The sequence below is a fragment of the Ovis aries genome, chromosome 18 (genome assembly GCF_016772045.2).
Source record: "Ovis aries strain OAR_USU_Benz2616 breed Rambouillet chromosome 18, ARS-UI_Ramb_v3.0, whole genome shotgun sequence".
Classification (NCBI taxonomy): domain Eukaryota; kingdom Metazoa; phylum Chordata; class Mammalia; order Artiodactyla; family Bovidae; genus Ovis; species Ovis aries.
The window spans coordinates 52,928,571-52,950,515 of record NC_056071.1 but is presented as its reverse complement, the minus strand read 5'-3'; the positions used below and the strand labels follow the sequence as shown (position 1 = coordinate 52,950,515).

General features: G+C 43.8%; 2 protein-coding genes across 20 annotated transcripts in view; one reads left to right on the top strand and one right to left on the bottom strand.

Moving 5' to 3' along the window:
• The first annotated feature begins 11 nt into the window (after positions 1-11).
• ZSCAN29 (zinc finger and SCAN domain containing 29) lies at positions 12-11,905 on the top strand. 15 transcript variants are annotated; one of them, XM_042235346.1, is made up of 6 exons: positions 12-81; positions 1,005-1,440; positions 1,839-2,043; positions 3,997-4,692; positions 6,508-6,975; positions 8,775-11,905. In XM_042235346.1, the coding sequence occupies exons 2-6, from the start codon at positions 1,126-1,128 to the stop codon at positions 9,641-9,643; spliced, it is 2,553 nt and encodes an 850-aa protein (XP_042091280.1). In that variant the 5' UTR covers positions 12-81; positions 1,005-1,125; the 3' UTR covers positions 9,644-11,905. The 15 variants fall into 15 exon arrangements, with proteins under 15 accessions (XP_042091280.1, XP_011954282.1, XP_042091279.1 ...); XM_012098892.4 differs by having other exon boundaries at positions 12-475; XM_042235345.1 differs by having other exon boundaries at positions 12-516.
• The window catches only part of ADAL (adenosine deaminase like), a 37,358-nt gene continuing 15,813 nt past the window's right edge, over positions 401-21,945 (bottom strand). For 2 of the 5 annotated variants that reach the window (XM_042235349.2, XM_004017927.6), the window contains exons 8-13: positions 19,225-19,351; positions 17,975-18,055; positions 16,032-16,170; positions 14,370-14,470; positions 13,657-13,853; positions 3,424-7,023 (exon numbers count right to left, since the gene is read on the bottom strand). In XM_042235349.2, the coding sequence (XP_042091283.1) occupies positions 13,668-13,853; positions 14,370-14,470; positions 16,032-16,170; positions 17,975-18,055; positions 19,225-19,351 (634 nt within the window). In that variant the 3' untranslated portion in view covers positions 3,424-7,023; positions 13,657-13,667. Of the gene's footprint in view, positions 515-2,877; positions 2,936-3,423; positions 7,024-13,641; positions 13,854-14,369; positions 14,471-16,031; positions 16,171-17,974; positions 18,056-19,224; positions 19,352-21,945 lie in introns of those variants that run through there. The other 3 variants (XR_003585756.3, XR_006056874.2, XM_042235350.2) reach the window with 3 other exon arrangements.

Below are 21,945 nucleotides of genomic sequence, written 5' to 3'. Positions count from 1 at the left end.
CCGAGGCACCCACTCGGACTTCCGGTTTGGAAGCTGGACTGGGAGGCTGGCGAGCCCGGGCTGGAGCCAGACCCTGACTGGGTGAGGCTGGCCGGTGGGCAGAGATGCGAGCGGGTTGAGCGATAGCCTGAGTGGGAGAAGCTCTCAGGTGTGGGCCACAGGGTGCTCTCAGGGCGCCTTAGTCCGGTCGGAGGCCTCCGGAGGGATTCATGACGGCTCCGAGTGACCTGGCCGGAGGGAACGAAAACAAAGAGGCCGGAACCCCGCACCCGCCGCTCCTAGACCTGAGCTCCGCGCTCGCGAACCTCGCAGCCCTCGGAGCGCCTGCCCACCACCCGAACTCGTCCTCAGGAGACCCATGACTACTGCCCCTTCGGAATTCCTCTCTCCACCAACTCAGTGTGACTCTCCCCAAACCCACTCGGACCTCGCTTCAGGAGCCAAAATCAACTTCTCTCAATGCGCGAGGTTTCCCGTCAGTAGTTCCCGGATGTTTACTGAGCGCTTACTTCTGCTGTGAGGGAAAACAGAGACCCAGTATTTAGTACTTGATTTTTGTTTGGGGTGGGAATTGGTAGTGGTGGAGTCTCAGGGAGCGGGGCGGGCTGTGAGGGCCTGGGGAAGGACAGTGGAGAGCAGCTTGCTACCCGCTGGACAGAGGCTTTGTTACCTTCAGCAGAATGGTGACCTGCCTTTAGAACCTTCCGAGCTCCAGGTCTCCCAAATGGTTCGAACTCACTGGTTAGGGGAGCTCAATGGGTCAGATTTGGGGGCGGCGGAAGAGTAGACAGTACTTTTATCCTTTGCTGCTTCTCCGGGCTGCCCTGGATGTCGGCCAGAGATGCAGCCTTTGAATGGCCTCTCACCTTCAGGCTGTTTTGACTTCCTGACCTGAAGCTGGTGCTACCTCAGATGACCACTTGGAGCATATGGGCAGTCAGGCCAGCTCTGGCAAGACCCTAGACATACATTCCTTCTGATAGTGCCATCTCTCTCTGCCCTAGGAGGAAACTGCTTACAGAGACAGACTCATCTGCAGGTGATTCCCCAAGGACATGGGAAGATGGGCCTAAGCCCTGGAACCTAGACCTTTAAGTGAAGGGAAGCTGCTTCCTGCTGTGAACCATGGCCAAACCCACCCTGAGAGGGAATGGCTCTAACTCTGAGGCCTTCCGACAGCGCTTCAGGAAGTTTCATTATCAGGAGGTGGCTGGGCCCCGGGAGGCTTTCAGCCAACTCTGGGAACTCTGCTGTCGTTGGCTAAGGCCAGAGGTGCGCACCAAGGAGCAGATTGTAGAATTGTTGGTGCTAGAGCAGTTCCTGACCGTCCTACCTGGGGAGATCCAGAACTGGGTACAAAAGCAATGTCCAGAAAGTGGAGAGGAGGCAGTGACTCTGGTGGAAGACTTAGAAAGAGAGCCTGGAAGACCTGGACATTCGGTGAGCAGGGAGGGGGAATTCAGAAGTATGTGACTGGGAAGGGGCAAGATAAAAGGCCAAATTAAGGCACAGTCTCTATTAGCGAAGCTCCTACAAAAGGTAACTTTTTCAGACAGCTTATTGGGAGATGCCACCTGAATGTAACTTTTTGACATAATGAGAGGGGAATTCTTTTTTAGTGTGGAATTGGGTTTACTATTTTGTTCTGGAGTTCCAGCTGCTCTAAGCTAACAGTAATGGAGTAAGAAAGACCCTTGTTCTATTAACCAACCCCCCACCACCACCCCAACCCTAGCCATGTCCCAAAAGGATGATCTCTTTTGGGATATTAACTAGACTCCTCTGGGAATACCCCTCATTATGACCTTGCAGTGACAATTCATGGGGGTTGTTTCCAGGTCACAGTCTCTGTGAAGGGGCAGGAAGTGCGCTTGGAGAAGATGGCACCCCTGAAATCATCACGAGAGTTATTAAGTGTTCGGCAGGAGTCAGTGGAACCCCAGCCCAGGGGTGTACCCAAGAAAGAGAGGGCAAGAAGCCCAGACCTGGGACCACAGGAGCAGATGAACCCAAAGGAGAAGCTCAGACCTTTTCAAAGGAGCGGTGAGGAGTAGATTCATCTGGGAAGATAGGATGCCGTTCTAAGTTGGGAAGTAGGGTTGGGAGCAGTGAGTGGGAAAGGGATTTCAGGAATGAGTGGAAATGGAGCATGCAGCTGTTGGGGACCTCCTGAAGGCAAGTAGCTTAGCTCTCTGTTGCAATAAGTATTCTTATACTTCCTCTTTTGATAAGTCTGCCAGAGAATGGCTCTCTATAGTTTTTACCAGGACTTGGAATTTCTTTTCTCCTGGTAATGACACTAAGTCTGAATTTTCTAGATAAAAATTCTTTTCTGTACTTGGCTTATCTTCCCTTTAGTCATTTTCTTTCTCCATATTAAACTAGATTTGTTTCTTTAAGCTTTTCCCCAGAAGCTCCATTCTTCAGACCTACTAAGTTTTTGTTACTCTCCTTTGGAAAATTCTTCAAACATCATGTTAATTGTGGAGAATTAAATTATATATATTATTCCAGTGAGGGTGTGGCAGGTAGAGGCAGACTAAGAATTTTACTTCAGAATTTCATTATACTTTCTTTCAGTATAACTCAACTAATGATTATCATTCACTTGATACTCCCAGGTCTCTTCCTGATTGTCTTGTGCCTGGTTCTTAAACTTGGTTTTGTGGGACTTGTTCTTCTTCTTTGTGCTCTGCTGAGCTCCATGTTGTATGTTGTTTTCCTTGAACACTTCAAGTTGTTGAGGTGGTTTTGAATTCTGATATTATCATCCCAGACACCAGCCTTCTCAGCCAGGCTGGTAGTGGTCTCTGTCTAATCATCCAGATGCAGTCCCTCAACCCCACTTGCAAAACTGATCTGTTTTTGAACACCTACCAACATGCTCAACACCATGCAGGGTCCTTGGAACGAGGAACGGTGCCTCTCAAAGAGTCTACAATATGATTGAGAATATTAGAGTTAACGTAAATATGTGAATTGAACTGTATTCAGACAGTGCCAAACCATGACTTGTTAGTTGTGTGAGTACAATAGGGGTTGGTAGAGTAGGAGATGAGGGAGGGCTGTATGGAAGGCTTCAGGGGGGCACTAATGGGTTAAATTTGCATGGAAAGGAGGGAGTTAAAGGCAAGGCAAGGCAGAGTGGTGAATGTGTGCTGCGTTCTGGAGAGAGGAGTCTGGTCTGAACGTGCTGTGCCTGTCAGGCACTCAGGTTAAGGTTTGGCAGTACAAACAGCACGTGAGCTGATGAAGCAAGAGCCCGGAGTTAGGTAGAGCAGTGACTGCTGCATAACCCAGGTGAAGGAAAATAAGAGGTCCAGACTTAGATGGTGGCAGTAGGAATAAAGGATATACTGAGGGAAAAGCCTCTAGAAGTTACTGACTGAGTGTGAGAGAAATGAAACAGCTGAAGACAGTCTCTTCCTTGCAATCACTCTTGAGTTTAATTCTCTAGTCCCAAGTAGAGAACCACAGCTGACCCTTGAACAACATAAGTTTGAACTGCACAGGTCCACTTATACACAGCTATCTTTTCATAGTAATTACTACAGTACTGTAGTTGGTTAAGTCTACAGATGTGGAGGAACGTGGATACAGAGGGCCTACTGTGAGCTCTACTCGGATTAACAGCCCCCCTCCCCGCCCCTGTCTTTGAAGAGTCAGCTCTCTAGGAGGCAGGAAGTGACTGTTTTCAGCAGTGCCAGGACCTGCATACAAGTAGTCTGGAGAGCTAAGCAGTAACTTGGAGCAGAATTATCTGCTCTGAACACACAAGAGGATGCTTTCCTCTGTCACCCTGCTCTGGGAAGTATTTCTCATTGTTTGAGGTTTTATGTATTTTCCTCACATTCTTCAACCCACTGATCTTTCTGAAAACATTTTCTTACTTTTCTTTATAAGCTTCTTGGATTAAAAAAAAGCAAGTCTGAACTCAGATACTTTTTTATGATGATTCCAAACTATGATATCCTTTGTTTGCTTCCCTGCAAGCAGGATTTCCATGTTCTAAATCCAGCATGGTCTCCAGCTTGGAGCAAGGAGAGCCATGGATCCCAGATCTGGGCTCCAAGGAGAAGGAACTCCCAAGAGGCAGTCACACAGAAGACAGACGAATGCCTGCTGATCTGTCACTGTCCAGAAGAGAGAGAAGCAGCTGGGTGGACCAGGATCACCGGGGCTTTGAAGATGAGAAGGTGGCAGGTGTGCACTGGGGCCATGAAGAGACCAGAACTCTCCTCGCAATTCTCAGTCAGCCTGAGTTTTATGAGGCTCTCCGAAACTGTCATCGGAACAGCCAAGTGTACGGGGCTGTGGCAGAGCGGCTCCGGGAGTTTGGGTTCCTCCGGACCCTGGAGCAGTGTAGGACCAAGTTCAAAGGTCTCCAGAAGAACTATCGAAAAGTCAAGAGTGGCCACCCACCTGAGACCTGTCCCTTTTTTGAAGAGATGGAAGCCCTGATGAGTGCCCAGGTCATTGCCCTGCCCAGTAATGGCCTGGAGGAGGCAGCCTCTCACTCTGGCCTGGGAGGCAGTGATGCTGAGACCGAGGAGCCAGAGCAAGAGGGCTGGCACCATGAAGAGGGAGAGGAGGCCACAGCTGAAGAGTCTGACAGTGACGAAGTGGGCCAAGAGGCTACCCCCCAGGACCCTGACAGCTCCACCACACCTGTCCTTTTCCGTAGCCCAAGTGGTAAGCTTTTCTTCTTGGCATTTTAGGATTAGACTGACAAATTATGAGGTTGGGTGTGGAGTCAGTAAACTTAATGTCACTTGCCAGCTTTGTCACTTAAGAGAATAGAGGCATTTCTCAGTTCTTTATGTATTTCATTCTCTTGTGGGAAAACCAGTGAGTTAATAGTAAGTAAAGAAAAATATTAGATATTATAAAGAAATATACTCAAAATTCAGGTGTCTTTAAAAGGAGTACCATTCCTTGTGTTTTTCTTTCTTAAAATATATTTTCCTGATTATAAAATCACTGAAGGCTGAGAAAATCTTGGCAGTATAGTATCTTTAAGGAGAAACAGTTTATCTGTTGAGTGCCTTATATGAACTGGTGTTTTATTTTTACCCTCCAAACTCAGTTTATTATGTGTTCCTTTTTACTTAAAAGAGCATACTGAAGGACTGCTTCAAGTTGGGAAAACATTTTCTATGTTTCCTCTATGAGATTTGCATCACATATTGGCATTTTAACAGGACCTAGTTTTGCAGCAAGAAATCTTAACACTCCATTGAAATATTATTTGCCTATGGAACCATCTTTAAATATCACGTTATTACTGATGTAATCTGTACAACTATGCTGTTATGGGAAAAACATCACATATGAAGCAGGAGGCTTTGTTTCTAATCCTGCCCACTCATCAGCTAGGGGAACATTTCTGTTTGTGTCCTCAACTGTAAGGTACAGACAGAGCTAACTCCAAAGCTGCAGTTCTACTGGGAACAGTTATCTATTCCGTCCACGTTTTATTATGTGTTGTTACTTCTGTTCTGGTCTTCTTGTCTTGCACTTTTTCCTTTTAAAAAAATTAATTCTTTCCCTTTTTGTCACTGGAATAAATTTAGGTAAATCACAAACATGGCCCATGTGCTACCTGCTATTACTTTCTTTATCTGTTCCTTTTGTCTTTTTCCACTGCTTTTTCTCTGTCTTCCAATTATTTCCCTTTTGCTTCCCTGGCAGAGTGGAGGATAATGGAAGCAATGTCATCGCCACCTGGCTCTCAAGTGGGAGGAAGGCTCTTGGAATCTCCCTTCCCTTTAGCTTGAGGGACCTTCAGGGAGCAGAGTCTCTAGTCATCCTGATGAAGTTCTGCCCATGTTGGGGACCAGGAGGTGCTCTATGCTCTGCTTCCTTCCTCCTGGCTCTGCCAGTCCTCTGCTACTAAGGAGAAGGTGCATGACCACAGGTTCTTATCTTCTACCCTCCCTTCAGGCTTTGCTATTGTTGGGCTGGCTTTTTGAGACTGTGGCCAGGTGAAGAAGGGCCATAAAAGGGAATGCATTAGGCAGCAGTATGAATCTGAAAGAGACTGTTCCTTGGGATTTTGAGACATTCTTTGGGAGACTTAATTTATAAGGAAGTAGGGCTGGTAGGAAAAGATTGATCAGAGAATGTCAGGATGGCTCCTGGCTGACAGTGACTGACTGTAGGTTTTCTAACCAGTTATTTTCTGGTTAGGATCAGAACTCCAGAACTGCTAGAAGAATGGGGAAATGCCTTCTGTACGCTTGCCTCAGTGTGCATAATGATCACGACTGTGATCAGGTGAAAAGGCCTTTTAAATTGAATGCAGGAATCAAGGTCTCTGAAACTGATATGGGTCAGAGAAGCAGAACATCCTGGGAGTCTGCATTGATTTGGAAACATGAGCTGTTCATGCCTTCTCACCTGGAGCTCAAGCTTAGGTGACTTTTCATGATGCAAATGCTAGGACTGAGGGATTGCGGCTATAAAGCCCTGCATTAAGTGGTGTTAAAACTTCTCTTCTGGTGGCAGGTGTGCACTGGGGCTATGAAGAGACAAAGACCTACCTTGCAATTCTCAGTGAGACTCAGTTTTACGAAGCCCTTCGGAACTGTCACCGCAACAGCCAGTTGTATGGAGCTGTGGCTGAGCGGTTATGGGAATATGGCTTCCTCAGGACACCGGAGCAGTGTCGGACCAAGTTTAAGAGCCTACAGACCAGTTATCGGAAAGTCAAGAATGGCCAAGCACCAGAGACCTGTCCCTTCTTTGAAGAGATGGACGCTTTGGTGAATGCCCGGGTGGCTGCCCAGCCTAGTGACGGCCAGGAAGAAGAGAGAGCCTTATGCCCCATGCAGGAGACCAGTGAGGCTGAAGCTGAAAAGCAAGCCGAGCAGGCAGTCGAGGCCATAGAAGATGATTCTGAAGATGATGAAGAGGATCCCGAGATACCTCCAGAGGCACTGACCCGTGCTCCAGTCTTATTTCAGAGCCCCAGTGGTAAGGTCCTCTTCTTAGGTAGAAATGGCAAAGGGAAGGCAGTGGCATCTAGGAGAAAAATTATCAGATTGAGAACCAGGAGAACTGACCTCTACACCCAATACTCAGGGATTCTTCTCTTTTCTCCAGGTTTCCTGTCTATGTAGGCAGCTTTCCACTTGACTTGCTTCCTCACACTATAGCATCAATCTGAGATGGTTGCAGACTTTGTAAATGTGCCATCATCTGCACGTGAGCTGCTCAGTTACTAGCCCACATACCTAGCAGGGACTCTGAAAGCTAACATTTCCCAAACAGCATGTCATGTACACATGGTACATGAAGTTGGTTTTTTAAAGTTCATTCTCATTTCTGCTGTTGTCTTCTAGTTTCAGCTTATATATCATCTGTATGCCTGCTTTATTCATATATATGAAAACCTGATAATCTCTTTCTTCAGACACGCTTACCCAAAGTCTGAAATTTCTGAGGGAACTGACCCTTTGAATCTTATTTACTGTTTAAGAAAGAAAAAAAAAAAAACCTTCATTATGGCTTCCCTCCTTGCAGGAAGAATTCTATTTTTGGAGTCATACATATATATATACATATATATGTATATGAATATGCACTATGTTACTAGTTGAGTACCTTAAAGCAAGTTACTTAGCCCTGTAATTTTGCGTATATATTAAGACCGGCCTCACAAGATTGATTAACTGAAGTACCACAGTGAGGCACCTAGCACAGTACTTGGGCATTTGATAAACAGCAGTTTTCTTTTCCAAAATATTCTTTAGATCTGCATTCTCCAAGTGTGCTCCACAGAGCATCAACTCCGTGAAGCTGTTAACATGTTCTGCTAGATAACAGCTTCTAGGTTTAGGAAATGCTAAGTACCCCTTTCAGAGGCTCATAATTTATAGTCATATATTTAAGTTTCTGAGATTTCAGTTAATATAATGAACCTCCATTTCATGGGTCTAATCCTAACATGACTTCTGGGTAGAAATAGTGCTTTAAGGGGTACATGTTCTCAGATTTAGTCCAGGGTGAACTGGGATCCAGAGTTTATCTGAAACCTCTGAAAATTCTACAAATTCAAACTAAATTTGCAAACTGAAACTTTCCAAGTATCTACAAATTCTCATAGCCTAGGCCTGGGAAGCCTGGCATTTGGCTCTTAGAAGAATATTAAAGCTTAGTTTGGGCATTAGAGTAGTGCTTTGGAACATCTAGTGGTTATTTGTCCATGGGCAAAGAAAGTTTGAAAGAGATAGCACCTACCAAAGTTTCTCTCTCAGAAGGCTTTTTGTTCTTTGAAAGACAACAGGTATCTTTCTACCCTGTTTTTATTCTCAACACATGGAATTTAAGAGTGAAAAGGACTCATGTCGTTCTTCCTCAATATAGAAGTTCCCCAGTTTCCCTGGGCATTCCTTTCTTATCCCTTTAGTTACTGGCAAGGAATGTAAACCGTGACAGGCCTGAGATGAGGCTAAAATACAGCATTAGAAAGTATCTTTCCTGGATAATCATAGTGGTGGTTTTATCTTAAATCTGGCAGGTTTTTTCTTGGTATACTGAGAGGATTTTCTGAAGATCCCAGATATCCAGGAAAAAGAGTTAAAAGAACATATTCATCAGATCCCCTGTAGATGAGAAGCATGTGACAGATAACGAAATAGAAGGTTTTAATAGACAGTAGTTAGGATCTAGAGCTCCCTGATTTTTATGTTAAGTCATCTAATGTGATACTTTACACTCACACATAATAACTGAGAAAATGGGTAACTTTTAATTTTCTATTCTTATGTTAGGTTTCGAGGCTGGATTTGAGAATGAAGCGAATCTAAAACGGGATATTTCTGAGGAAGTACAACTACATAAGACATTACTTGCAAGGTCTGAAAGGAAAATTCCCCAGCATCTTAATCAAAGTAAAGGCAGTGAGAGTGAATGCAGACCTGGAAGACAGTGGGAAAACACCCCGGGAGAGAAAAAAGGAAAACCAACATTCCCTGAAAGGAGTTTAGGTAAAGTTCCAAGTCATCAGAGACCTTACTTGGGAGAGAGACCCTATAAATATCTGAGATACGGCAAAAGCTTTGGTCCAAGCTCCCACCCTATGCATCAGCTAGCCCATCAAGTGGAAAATCCATATAAATGTGCTGATTGCGGGAAAAGCTTCAGTCGGAGCGCTCGCCTCATTAGACACCGGAGGATCCACACTGGAGAGAAACCTTACCAATGTCTTGACTGTGGGAAAAGTTTCCGTGACAGCTCAAATTTCATCACCCACAGAAGAATCCACACAGGAGAGAAACCATATGAGTGTGGTGAGTGTGGAAAACGCTTCAATCAGAGCTCAAGCCTTATCATTCACCAGAGAACCCACACAGGAGAAAAGCCCTATCAGTGTGAAGAGTGCGGGAAGAGTTTCAATAACAGCTCTCATTTCAGTGCACATCGGAGGATACACACAGGAGAGAGACCCCACGTGTGTCCCGACTGTGGGAAGAGCTTCAGCAAGAGTTCTGACTTACGTGCACACCACAGAACCCACACTGGAGAGAAGCCCTACGGGTGTCAGGACTGTGGCAAGTGCTTCAGTAAAAGTTCCGCTCTTAATAAGCACCGAGAGATCCACACACGAGAAAAACTTCTGTCACAGCCAGCACCTAAGTAAGCCCTTGAGGATCTATGAGAAAACCAGCCTCATTACATGTATTGAAATTGTCTGGAAATAGTTCTCCAGTAGTGAGATCCATCTTCTAATCTGTGCCCAACTAGTTAAGGAAACAGTCTAGAATTTACCCCACTGCTTGTTCCTGTGTTTCTCTTGCATCTAGAGTAAGAACAAAAGGAAGATTCGTTCCCTCTCCTTGCTTGTATTGACGGTAACACCCTTCCCTCTCAGAGCCTGTGTTGTTCCCCTAACAGAGAGGACACAGTAGCAGATCCTGTGAAATTTGATGTGTTCCCTTTACTCATCACGTTACTCAGTTGCATTTCAACTAGAAAAACCCACACTGCAGCACTTCATGGAGAAGTAGTGAGGATTCTCACTGAATGGGTCTAGCTCTTTGTACAGTAATGGAAATGCAAAAAATGATTTTTTTTTCCTGCTCACTTAAGTCTGTGCTCAGAATGATATACTTATCACACACACTCCTTTACCTTAAAGAAGGAGCCTTTAAGTGTCCAGTCTGGTTCTGACCTATAAACCATTTTGTCAAGAGTCTAGGTGTGCTTATATGGGGGAACAGTGTAAACCTCATATAAACGGTGAGGTGTGAACCCTGGATTTCTTACTGTCTTCAAAGCCCCAGAAGCTTTGGAATAGAGTAACACTGTATTTACAGCATCTATTGTGATTTTTTTTCTGGTCTGTCTCATCTAAATTTTGTCTGTCCCTTGTGGTCCAGAAGCCCAAAGAGGAAGGCAAGGGGATGCAGTAATATGGAAAGCAGTTAGAACTGCCAGAGGGACTGCCATAATCCACACACCCTAACACCGGGGTGAGTGTCACGCACCCTGTGGACACAATACTAACGTGCGATGAGCAGAAGCCACTGGCCATGCTCCCACAGACTGGGAAAACAGACCACTTTGTGCCAGAAACTCTTTACCCTAATGGTAAGGGGGACAAACTATCTTTGGTCAGTGGGGCTGACAATACACGCACACACATTCAACTGTATACATCTATTTTTAAAAGCAGCTCTTCAAACAAGTGTGATTCTGATATCATAGAGATGGTATTGAATTAACTGCCCACATATTCGCAGTAGTATGAGCCTGTACAGCACAAGTTAAACAGACCCCATCCTTGTCCTTACAACCTACAACAGATGACACTGACATGAACAAATACGTACAGCTACAATGATTTTAGAGAAATTTAGAAAGCTAGGTAGTAACACTAGGCATAAAAGTTAAGGTCTAAAGCATTAGAGTTTGGGGGAAAAATGAGAGGTATTTTCTTCTCTTTAATCATGAAGGTTTCATGAAGCAGGAAGTGCTCAGAGGGAAGGTTTACTTGGCAAGATGAACTTTCCAAAACTGTAAAACTGCATGCTGAATGGGTGAGAAATGGGAAAACTGGGGAGCAAGGAAGCAGAGGGCAAAGGACAGACTGTAAGGAAGGTGAGCCAATGCTCAGAGGAGCACAAATTTGAGGGGGCACAGTAAGGCTGTGCAGGGGGCAGAGAGGGACTTGCTTCAGCTGAAACGTGGAGGGCCAGGAACACCACACACAGGCTTCCATACCCCAGAATATTAGTATATCAGGGCCTGTGCTGCACTTGCTGAGTGGCACTGGGTAAGAAAGATGAGCAGTTTTAGGGGACTAGCTCCTATGGGAGACAAAGGTCGGGAACCAGTATCCTGAGAAGATATTTCGAATGGCAGGTCAAAGGAAAGAAGATGCCCAATGGCTAAGGTCTGAGATAAGTAGCCGTGTCACAGTCACATTAATGAGCTCTCAGATAGGAATGAGATCTGGGAGAGAAATGGGGAGATAGGATATTCTAAAATCCACAGCTTACTGTGATAGACAGTAATGTCTACCAATGATGAACTGGAGTTCTGGTGCTAAGGGAATTTCCTAAGTCTTAGGAATTAAGGGGAGGTGGTATCTCAGTTATGTTGCCTAAACAGACAGGGAGATAACAAGAAATACCAGTGTAAAGCAATGCCTCAGGATCTGAGATAATTTAGGCAGTGTGCTGTAATGTTTTTAAAACATGAGAGTACTGTGTTCAGTATATCTGTGTATAGTCTTGTGGAAAAAGCACTGGTTGTGGTATCGACAGATATGAATTCTGGTTCCAGATGTCTTACATGTAAGTCAACCTGCCTCCATTTCCCTTTGTGTAAAGCAGAACAATGTTTACACCTTAATTTGCCTCTCAGGGATACCAAGTTAATAAAAATTATAAAGTGCCCAGTGGTTCTTCAAGTGCTTTTTTTTTAAATGTATATATGCAAATTATGATTAAGTCATTCCTGGGAAGAAAAGATAAATCTTTACTTGCTTTTTTTGGCTCCCTGTGTGGGGCTGCTACAAGTATGCCTGTCTAAATCTTTATGTTCCAGGCTAAAAAAAAATCAGAATTGGTAAAAGACAAATCAGAATGAAAATTCTTCCTTAGTATCTGTATCCATATCCTTTAGGACCCATTATAATTGGGCATGGAGAATGAGTCTATCTTAAAAGACCCAGCACCAGCCCTCCAATCTCCAGATGAAGAAGATGTGCAAAATGAATAAGACAAAAGCAAAATTCTTCCCTGGGAAAACACAACCGTATCTCAAACTAACTCACAAACCATTGTCTGCCACTCCTGAGGATGGAAGAAGCAAGAAATAATACATAGCCTTCTGACATTCTAAGAGAAGCCAAGCCTGCTGCTGGGGGAGCAAGAGGATCTGTGCACCGCTCCCTTTAATTCCTGTAAGACCTTGAGGACAGACTGGGTGGCACGTGCAGCAGAGAAAGCAAGAATATCTTGGCAGGAGCTGGACAGTCATGTCTGTTCTCATCAGTTGTTTTCCTAATGCTATTCTTTTTCTCTCCCCATGCTATCCCTTCTTCCCTTTATTGTTTATTCTCTATGGCCAGTGCCATACAACTTAATACACACATATACATAAGTTCCTCGGTGGCTCAGAGGTTAAAGCTTCTGCCTGGAATGAGGGAGACCCGGGTTCGATCCCTGGGTCGGGAAGATCCCCTGGAGAAGGAAATGGCAGCCCACTTCAGTACTCTTGCCTGGAGAATCCCATGGAGGGAGGAGCCTGGTAGGCTACCGTCCATGGGGTCGCAAAGAGTCGGACACGACTGAGTGACTTCACTTCATACATAGGTTCATATATATACATATATACATATATGTGTGTATACATACATATATAGAGAGAACACTGCCATTTCTCTTTTACTGTAACTCGAGTATATGGCTGTCCTGTCAGCTCTATAAAGAACTATTTTTTATGGTGACAAAGTAAGGAAGGGACGATGAGATATGAGCACAAAAATGGATCAATTCTCTCGCCATTATTCAACTCAAAATCTAAAATGTATCTTGACTCCAGAAGGATTAATCATGAGAAGGGCAAAGGCAGATCTCAGCAGCTAGCTTGATCTGTCACGAGCGTCACCCAGAGGAGGTTCACCCTGGCTACTGGGATTCACAAAAATACATGGTATGCAGTGCAGCCTGGAGGCCACAGTCCTGGGGAATACTTCAGGGAGTCTGATTAAAGTAGGCACAACAAACCAGAGCTGTCATCACAAGCTAGACAGGTTAAAGGCTTTGGTAACAATCTCTATTCCCTCCTCACCTTATTTAGACTAGCAATTCCAAAACTTTTCCTGATGAGAACCGACTTTGATTTTCTTGAAGTTTCATGATCTCTAGTGAAGAGGGACTGTTAAGGCAAAACCACGGCTAGAATGGGGAGCTCAGTGTGCAGCGGCATTCAGGTCCCTTCCTGAAAGCAGCATGGAGGTAAGCCATGGGCGACCTCAGAGCCTTCAGGCGGTTTAAGACAGATTTACTGAGCACCCACCATGGGAAAGGTGCTGCTGTCGGAGTCCGGAGCACTCGGCTGCTATGGTTCCAAGGGAGGAGCGGCTTACTAAGCGGGATGTGGCGAGGAGATCTAGGTTGTAATACATACTCAAAAGTAATTCACCTCGTTACAGCTTAAAAATGGGGCTTCAGATGACTCCACTTCTTCCTCAGGTCAGCCTTGGTGCTGTCAGAAGCAAAGATGTAGTTGATGGACTCATAAGACAGATCCCACACCTGAGACTGGGTCAGATGAAATGTTTCAGCCGCCAGCTGGTACTCTTGAGAAAGGCGTGTTGCAAAAACACCCTTATCATCAGTCTGTCAACGTAAGAAAGTTTCAAAATGAACGAGGAAATGACTGTTTAAAAGAAAATAACAACTCTCAACTTTTGCTGAGAGTATTTTCTTATTTACCATGCTTTTAAGAGTCTAAACGGGGGCCTACAAATGTATCCAGGCACATTTGTTACTGAACAGTCTTGTTTATCCTTTTTAAGAACATAAACCATCAGAGTAGTGGCTCTCAACCATGGCTGCACGTGCAAATCACCAAGGGAGCTTTCAAAATGCATCTGTGCCCAGGGCTCAGCCCTGATCAATGAAAGCATTATCTCAAGAGGTGGGTGTTGGGCATTGGTATTGTCATTCCCCAGGTCCTGTCCAGGACCTTCCCCTGCAGAGCCAAACCACAGTCACACCTTTGCAGCCTCTCACACTCCCCTCCTCTCTCACTCCTCCACTTGGGCACCACCCCTGGCGTGCAACGCAGCCAGCTAGACAGTGAACGTCTGACCTACGGCAACTCTGGGACTAAAAGGGAGCAAAACGCCTTACACAAATCACGGCAGGATGGGCAATGCTGTACCAGAATCCAAAGTGATGTTGGTCGTAAGATGGAACTGTCTGACTTTTGATGTTCGAGGTCAAACAAAGTTCTAGAACGAGGGGGGAAAGGAAGAAGCTTCTAATTAAAAGACCTATTAGTAGATACATGGGAAATCTTTCCAAGCTATGCTCATTTTTAGTAGTTGGCCTTTTCTTACATGCGAAAACTGCCATGTGCTGCGGTTTACAGCAGTGACTGTACCAGGCGGGGAATTAGTGTCCCCTTCACAATCACGTGCTTCCCTCTTTCTTTTACGAAAAAGGAGAGGAAAGAGGAGCATGATAAGCCAGTCACCGTGACAAGCACAGGGAAGCGTGAGAGGGGAGTAGACGGAATCTTCACAGGGCTGCTGCACTTCTTCCACAGGCTGAAGCAAAGCTTAGGAAACAGGAGCAATGCTTGAGGGCTGCATGTTATAAAACTCCAAGAGTGGAAATGGACCTTTTCCATGAAAAGAAGGAAAACGTCTCAACTCCTTCCATTCACTGCCTCCTGCAAAGAAGTCTATCTTAAGAATAACTTCTATGATTACAAAACCCCTGCCTGAGATGCTATGCCCGGCTCTCCAGCCAGAGTGAAATGCTTCGCTGACTTGACTGATGGCATCCGTTCCTCTGAATGAGGCGGCTGCGACCCAGGCCACGCAGTCCCAGGAATGGCAAACCCAACCTGCCCCTGCTGACTGCGGAGCCAGGACACCACTCCAAGTTAAGACCACTAGGCAAGTGGTTTCCTAGATTCTTTACTTTTGTGGCTGTTTAAACATTTCTTTATTAAAAAGAAAAAAAAAAATCTCACCCATTATGAATTGCTGAAAAACTCTATAAATTAGTCAAAAAAGCACACCCACAAAAGTGTTACTACAAACTGTTAAATTTGTAAGTTCAGTGAATTCATCATTCAGTAAAAAGTTTTTCAGCCACCTGCTTTTTCCTTTCATCAGAAAGGCCTTCCCCAACCATCCAATCAAAAGTGGTTAGCTTATCACTATTCTACCAGCCTGTTTAATTTTCTGAAAAGAATTTATCACTGATATTTTCTTGTGTATTTGCTTACTGTCTCTCTTACCCATGCTAGAATATAAGTTCCTTGAGAAAGAAACATTGTCTATTTTTTTACTGCTCTATTCCCAGCAATTGGAATAGTGACTGGAAGAGAGTAGGCACTTCATAAATATTTGTTGCTAAATAAAAATAGCTCCTGGTATATACATGTAGACAAGTATGCGATGTTAATAGACATATAAAAGTACACTTGAAATTTTGCAGATGTGTTAATCTCTAAATATATGTTATACATTTTCATAAGTAAACAGGTTAAAGTAATTCCAAAATGATAGATGACCCTATTACTTCAATATAATACTGAGTTCCAGGAACTGGGGAATGCAGCAGTGAGCAAGACAGATGAGGGCCCTGCTCTCATGGAGCTTTTATACTCTAATGGGAGCTATTAATAAACTTTCCTGTTACTTCAATAAGGTTGAGAAAGCATCACTTCATTTCTAAATGAAGTCTATGTATTTAGAACAGTGCTTCTCTACATACGGGTGGCAAGCTGCAGGCGGGGAGGAAGGGTCAGACAGTTGCCTGGAGGACCTGACGCCTTACCGAGCGGTATCTGATGTTGCCTCACAAAGTCCACCAGATCCGAGGATCCTTCCTCGGAGGAGCTGAGAAATGTCCCATGCCCGATTCGGTCAGGAAACAGGTTCAGGAGTACTTGTGTTTCTGTTTTTCGGTTTGGAATCTCAAAAAAAAGAAGGGGAGAAGAGGGCATCAATAACCTCCTTCAGTGGTTCTTAAAAGTACTTCTTTGCCTTTGATCTTTCCGTTCATTTCCCAATATTCTTCTGGATTCCTTTCAATGATAATAATAACTAGAGAGCCAACAGTTACTGACTTTTCACATACATTCTGCTTTAAACCTCACAAGAGTTATACAAAGTATTAAGACAAAGAAATCAAAACTCAAAAAGTAAGTGCTCAATAACAAAATCCCACAACTCTATATGCATACGTGTCTTCTGTGTTGTGTACATGTCTTCACACATATTAGAAAAAGAACTGGGAAAACATAAATGCAAAACTTAACAGGATCAGCTCAGGAGCAGAACTGAAGGGGACCTTCCATTTTTTATTTATTTACTTCTACTTTATACTATTTCTCTACTCTTCCATTTTCTTCAGGTACATAAAACTTTCGTAGCTAAAAATATAAAGCATTTTAAAGAAAAGCTGTCCAGATATAAAGCATTTTAAAGAAAAGCTGTCCAAGCTCACAGAGCTAGCATAATGGTAGAGATGAGGGTGAAACCTGGCTCTGTCTGACTCTGGGGCCTAGACTCCACCCACATACAGGGCATTCATGTTCTGTCTTGACAAGGCTGCCTATGTGCATGCCGCAAGCACCATGAAAACGTGTGTCAGGCTGTGCTCTCCATCTCTTAGACAGACTAAAAGACAAATGACCATAACACGTCGAAATGAAACGTTTCCCACCCCACGGATCAAATAAGAGAACAGAAACTAAAGGGCAGGTTCTTATGCTGTGCAGAGACCAGAGGTAACCGGCCTCATGCTGGCTGTTCTGTTACCCTGCCCGACGGCCTCAGTCTGGCATCGGTTAGGTCAACTAGAGGGTGTCCTGTGTGTGAAGGGTCTTTTGGATCCGAGCGGAAACATAGATCCTAGACCTTAAGTTCTGCTACTAGATGACTGACTCTGTAGACATGAAAAACACTCAGTACTGACAAGAAGCTCCAATTTTGGCCTCAATTTTTATATCATGACCTCATCTAATACTCAAAATAATCATGTGCAGTAAGCAGGTGATATTTCCTGCATTCAAGAAACAATTAAATCCAAATTTATCAAGTTGCATACCTTAATTACTATTTACAGCTTTTCGTATGTTAATAAAAGAAAGCATTAAGTAGGTAGAAGTACCGAGGTAAGAAAGCAAATCTATCCATAAAATGGAAAAGTGCAGAAGAGCCCTCGTTTGCCTCTCAGGGACGTGCCGACCAGGGAAGTGACTGTTCTCCAGCTACTTCCATGCATGAACTGCCCTGTGCTCTTGCTGTCAAGTTGGGGCCCACAGGGGCACCCGATCTCCCTCTGGGCCTTATAACACGATGATGAGCTACTTTCTTTCTTGCCAGGGTATGTGATACATTCCGATCCCTTCCCTGCAAGGACAAGAGAGGCAAACTCAGGCTTTTCTCAGTGTTGGTTTGTTGGTAACAAGGCTGCTGACTAAAATTCATGCATTTTCTCCAACAAGCTGTTGTTGAACTGTTCTAAGCATACAACTGTGGCGCAAGTCAACAGCCAAGCCCAGGAACTGTAACAACATAGAAACCAAAACTCCAGGGCCTACGGCAAGTTATGCCTTTATCATTATAACTTACACAAAAATATTTCCATTTTCTCTCTAAACATATTTTCCCAAGCCAGGTTTATCTTTAGCCCTGTACAAGTGCTTATTATTTTCTGTTAATGATTTTCCATGTAATCTACCCTCTCCAGCCTAATTTTACAGTATTATTTACCTCTGAAAGATGAAGTGCCAACTTCAGACCAGATTTTTTAGCTTCTAAAAGAGGTTCCAAGAAGTCTTTTGCTTGTCCTGCCTTGAAGATAAAAGTTAAGATGAGGATATATGAGTTTAGGCAAACTGAAGAACTGAGTACTGTCTCAATAACAAAGGAATAATGGCAGAAAATAAAGTGGCAGATGGACTCATTTGTACATTTTGTTTACAAAGCAAAATTAGGGAATTCAAAGCTGGCAAAGCCACTGTCCTTGCCCTCGACAATCTCAAGTATCAGTGAACCTCAGGTGAATCAGCTAAGCTAGATATAACAGTCACCAAATTTTATTTCTAGATGGTTATCTAGGTATCTAGAGCTTTAGGAATAAGTATGACGGGTAAAGAAAGCTTCTATCAAACGGATGATGAAACAAGGCCAGAACAGCCCCGGTTTCGTTAAAGCTGTTAAGAACCAGGTTCATAGGACTCTGATTCAATGATTTTCAACCGAGGTGATTCTGCCCCTCAAGGGACATGTGGTGACGTCTACAAACATTTTTGGTTGTTACAACTAACAAGGTGCTGGGATCTATTGGGAAGAGGTCAGGGATGCTGCTAAACATCTTAAAATACACATAACATTCTCCTACAATAAAAATTCTTTGGCCCAAGATGTCAGTAGTGCCACAGCTGAGACACCCTGTTTGAATATGACCTTCAAGAAGCTCTAGGCCAGCCTTTTTCAAATGGGGCTTCTGTGAGATAATTAAGTCCTACCCACAGTTAAGCATTAATTAAGCATTAGACATCAGTTCAGTTCAGTTCAGATCAGTCGCTCAGTCGTGTCCGACTCTTTGCGACCCCCTGAATCACAGCACGCCAGGCCTCCCTGTCCATCACCATCTCCCGGAGCTTTGATTTGATACGTCTAGTCAAGTCAAAGCATTAGACATGGACTGTAATAAATCAACTCTCTCTATGTATGTGGAATGGTACTAGTTGGGTACCATCTTTAGAAAAATGAAGAAAATAATCATACTGTCATACAAATCTTTTTTTTTTTTCTTTTTTATAGAGGGCTTAACTCTTTCACTGAAACCTGGAGAGCAGTTGCTGTGGACATTCTGGTCATCCAGGGCAGAATAGGGCTTCATACACACAGGGTGTCTGCTGAACCTCTGGAGAACGCAAGGTGCCCCAACCTAATCCTTATCCCACAAACTGATTCTACCTTTTAGAAATAAAACATATTTTGGAAAAATAACTTACTGCAGGGTCTCCACTGAGGTCAAGGCCAAGAACTGTATCCTCTGCAGAAAGGAAGAACTCTTCAGCAAGTTTAACAGCCTCCTTGGCTGCTGAAGGGCCACCTCTTCTGTCAATTGATATCAAATACCTTCAATGCAAGAAGAACACAGTTGAAAACGAATGCAGATTGTAAAGATGAAAAAGACAACTCCGGGGAAGGCCAGAGACGTACGGCAAGCTACTTGCAATGTATCTTACTACAGAAGTACAGCCTGACTGACTTGACAGCTTACTTTGCCAGAGGGAGGGAAACATAAATTTCTCAACAGTACCAGATATCTAGTTACTGCTCAAACTTCTGATTATTTCATGGGTTTTTTTTTGTTGTTGTGCATGTATTTGGTTTTTAGTCTGTTTGGTTCAGAATCAAACTAAGGTCCACACATTGTTCTGGTCAATGTGTCTCAAGTTGCTTTTAATCTACAGCTACTTCCCGCCCCTCTCTCCCACCCTCTACTTCACACCTCTCCCCATCCTCTTTTTTGAATTTCTTTGTTGAAGAAACCAGATCATTTGTTCTGTAGAGTTTCCCACAGTTTGATTTTGCTGATTGAATCCCTATGTTGCTAACCTGTTCTCCTGTCTCTTGTACTTCCTACGAATTGGAAACTGGATCCAGTCTAGAGGCTTAGTCACATCAGATTCAATATTGAGGCAAGAGGAATTAATAGGTGGTGGTTCCTTCATCAGAAGGCTTAGATCTGTTATTTCATTAAGGGTTCAGTTCAGTTCAGTTCAGTCGCTCAGTCGTGTCCGACTCTTTGTGACCCCATGAATCGCAGCACGCCAGGCCTCCCTGTTCATCACCAACTTCCGGAGTTCACTCAGACTCATGACCATCGGAGTCAGTGATGCCATCCAGCCATCTCATCCTCTGTCGTCCCCTTCTCCTCCTGCCCCCAATCCCTCCCAGCATCAGAGTCTTTTCCAATGAGTCAACTCTTCACATGAGGTGGCCAAAATACTGGAGCTTCAGCTTTAGCATCATTCCTTCCAAAGAAATCCCAGGGTTGATCTCCTGCAGAATGGACTGATTGGATCTCCTTGCAGTCCAAGGGACTCTCAAGAGTCTTCTCCAACACCACAGTTCAAAAGCATCAATTCTTCGGCACTCAGTCTTCTTCACAGTCCAACTCTCACATCCATACATGACCACAGGAAAAACCATAGCCTTGACTAGACGGACCTTAGTCAGCAAAGTAATGTCTCTGCTTTTGAATATACTATCTAGGTTGCTCATAACTTTTCTTCCAAGGAGTAAGCGTCTTTTAATTCTATGGCTGCAACCACCATCTGCAGTGATTTTGGAGCCCAAAAAAATAAAGTCTGACACTGTTTCCACTGTTTCCCCATCTATTTCCGATGAAGTGATGGGACCAGATGCCATGATCTTCGTTTTCTGAATGCTGAGCTTTAAGCCAACTTTTTCACTCTCCTCTTTCACTTTCATCAAGAGGCTTTTTAGCTCCTCTTCACTTTCTGCCATAAGGGTGGTGTCATCTGCATATCTGAGGTTATTGATATTTCTCCCGGCAATCTTGATTCCAGCTTGTGTTTCTTCCAGCCCAGAGTTTCTCATGATGTACTCTGCATATAACTTAAATAAGCAGGGTGACAATATACAGCCTTGACGTACTCCTTTTCCTATTTGGAACCAGTTTGTTGTTCCATGTCCAGTTCTAACTGTTGCTTCCTGACCTGCATACAGATTTCTCAAGAGGCAGGCCAGGTGGTCTGGTATTCCCATCTCTTTCAGAATTTTCCAGTTTATTGTGATCCACACAGTCAAAGGCTTTGGCATAGTCAATAAAGCAGAAATAGATGTTTTCTGGAACTCTCTTGCTTTTCCATGATCCAGCGGATGTTGGCAATTTGATCTCTGGTTCCTCTGCCTTTTCTAAAACCAGCTTGAACATCAGGGAGTTCGCGGTGCACGTATTGCTGAAGCCTGGCTTGGAGAATTTTGAGCATTACTTTACTAGCATGTGAGATGAGTGCAATTGTGTGGTAGTTTGAGCATTCTTTTGCATTTCCTTTCTTTGGAATTGGAATGAAAACTGACCTTTTCCAGTCCTATGGCCACTGCTGAGTTTTCCAAATTTGCTGGCATATTGAGTGCAGCACTTTCACAGCATCATCTTTCAGGATTTGAAACAGCTCAACTGGAATGCCATCACCTCCACTAGCTTTGTTTGTAGTGATGCTTTCTAAGGCCCACTTGACTTCACATTCCAAGATGTCTGGCTCTAGATTAGTGATCACATCATCATGATTATCTGGGTCGTGAAGATCTTTTTGTATAGTTCTTCCGTGTATTCTTGCCACCTCTTCTTAATATCTTCTGCTTCTGTTAGGTCCATACCATTTCTGTCCTTTATTGAGCCCATCTTTGCATGAAATGTTCCCTTGGTATCTCTAATATTCTTGACGAGATCTCTAGTCTTTCCCATTCTGTTGTTTTCCTCTATTTCTTTGCATTGATCGCTGAAGAAGACTTTCTTATCTCTTCTTGCTATTTTTTGGAACTCTGCATTAAGATGCTTATATCTTTCCTTTTCTCCTTTGCTTTTCGCCTCTCTTCTTTTCACAGCTATTTGAGGGTTACAAGACTGGTAATATTCTAACATGTACCCAGTAGCTGATACAAATTATATTAACATATTAAAAAATAAACAAAATTAT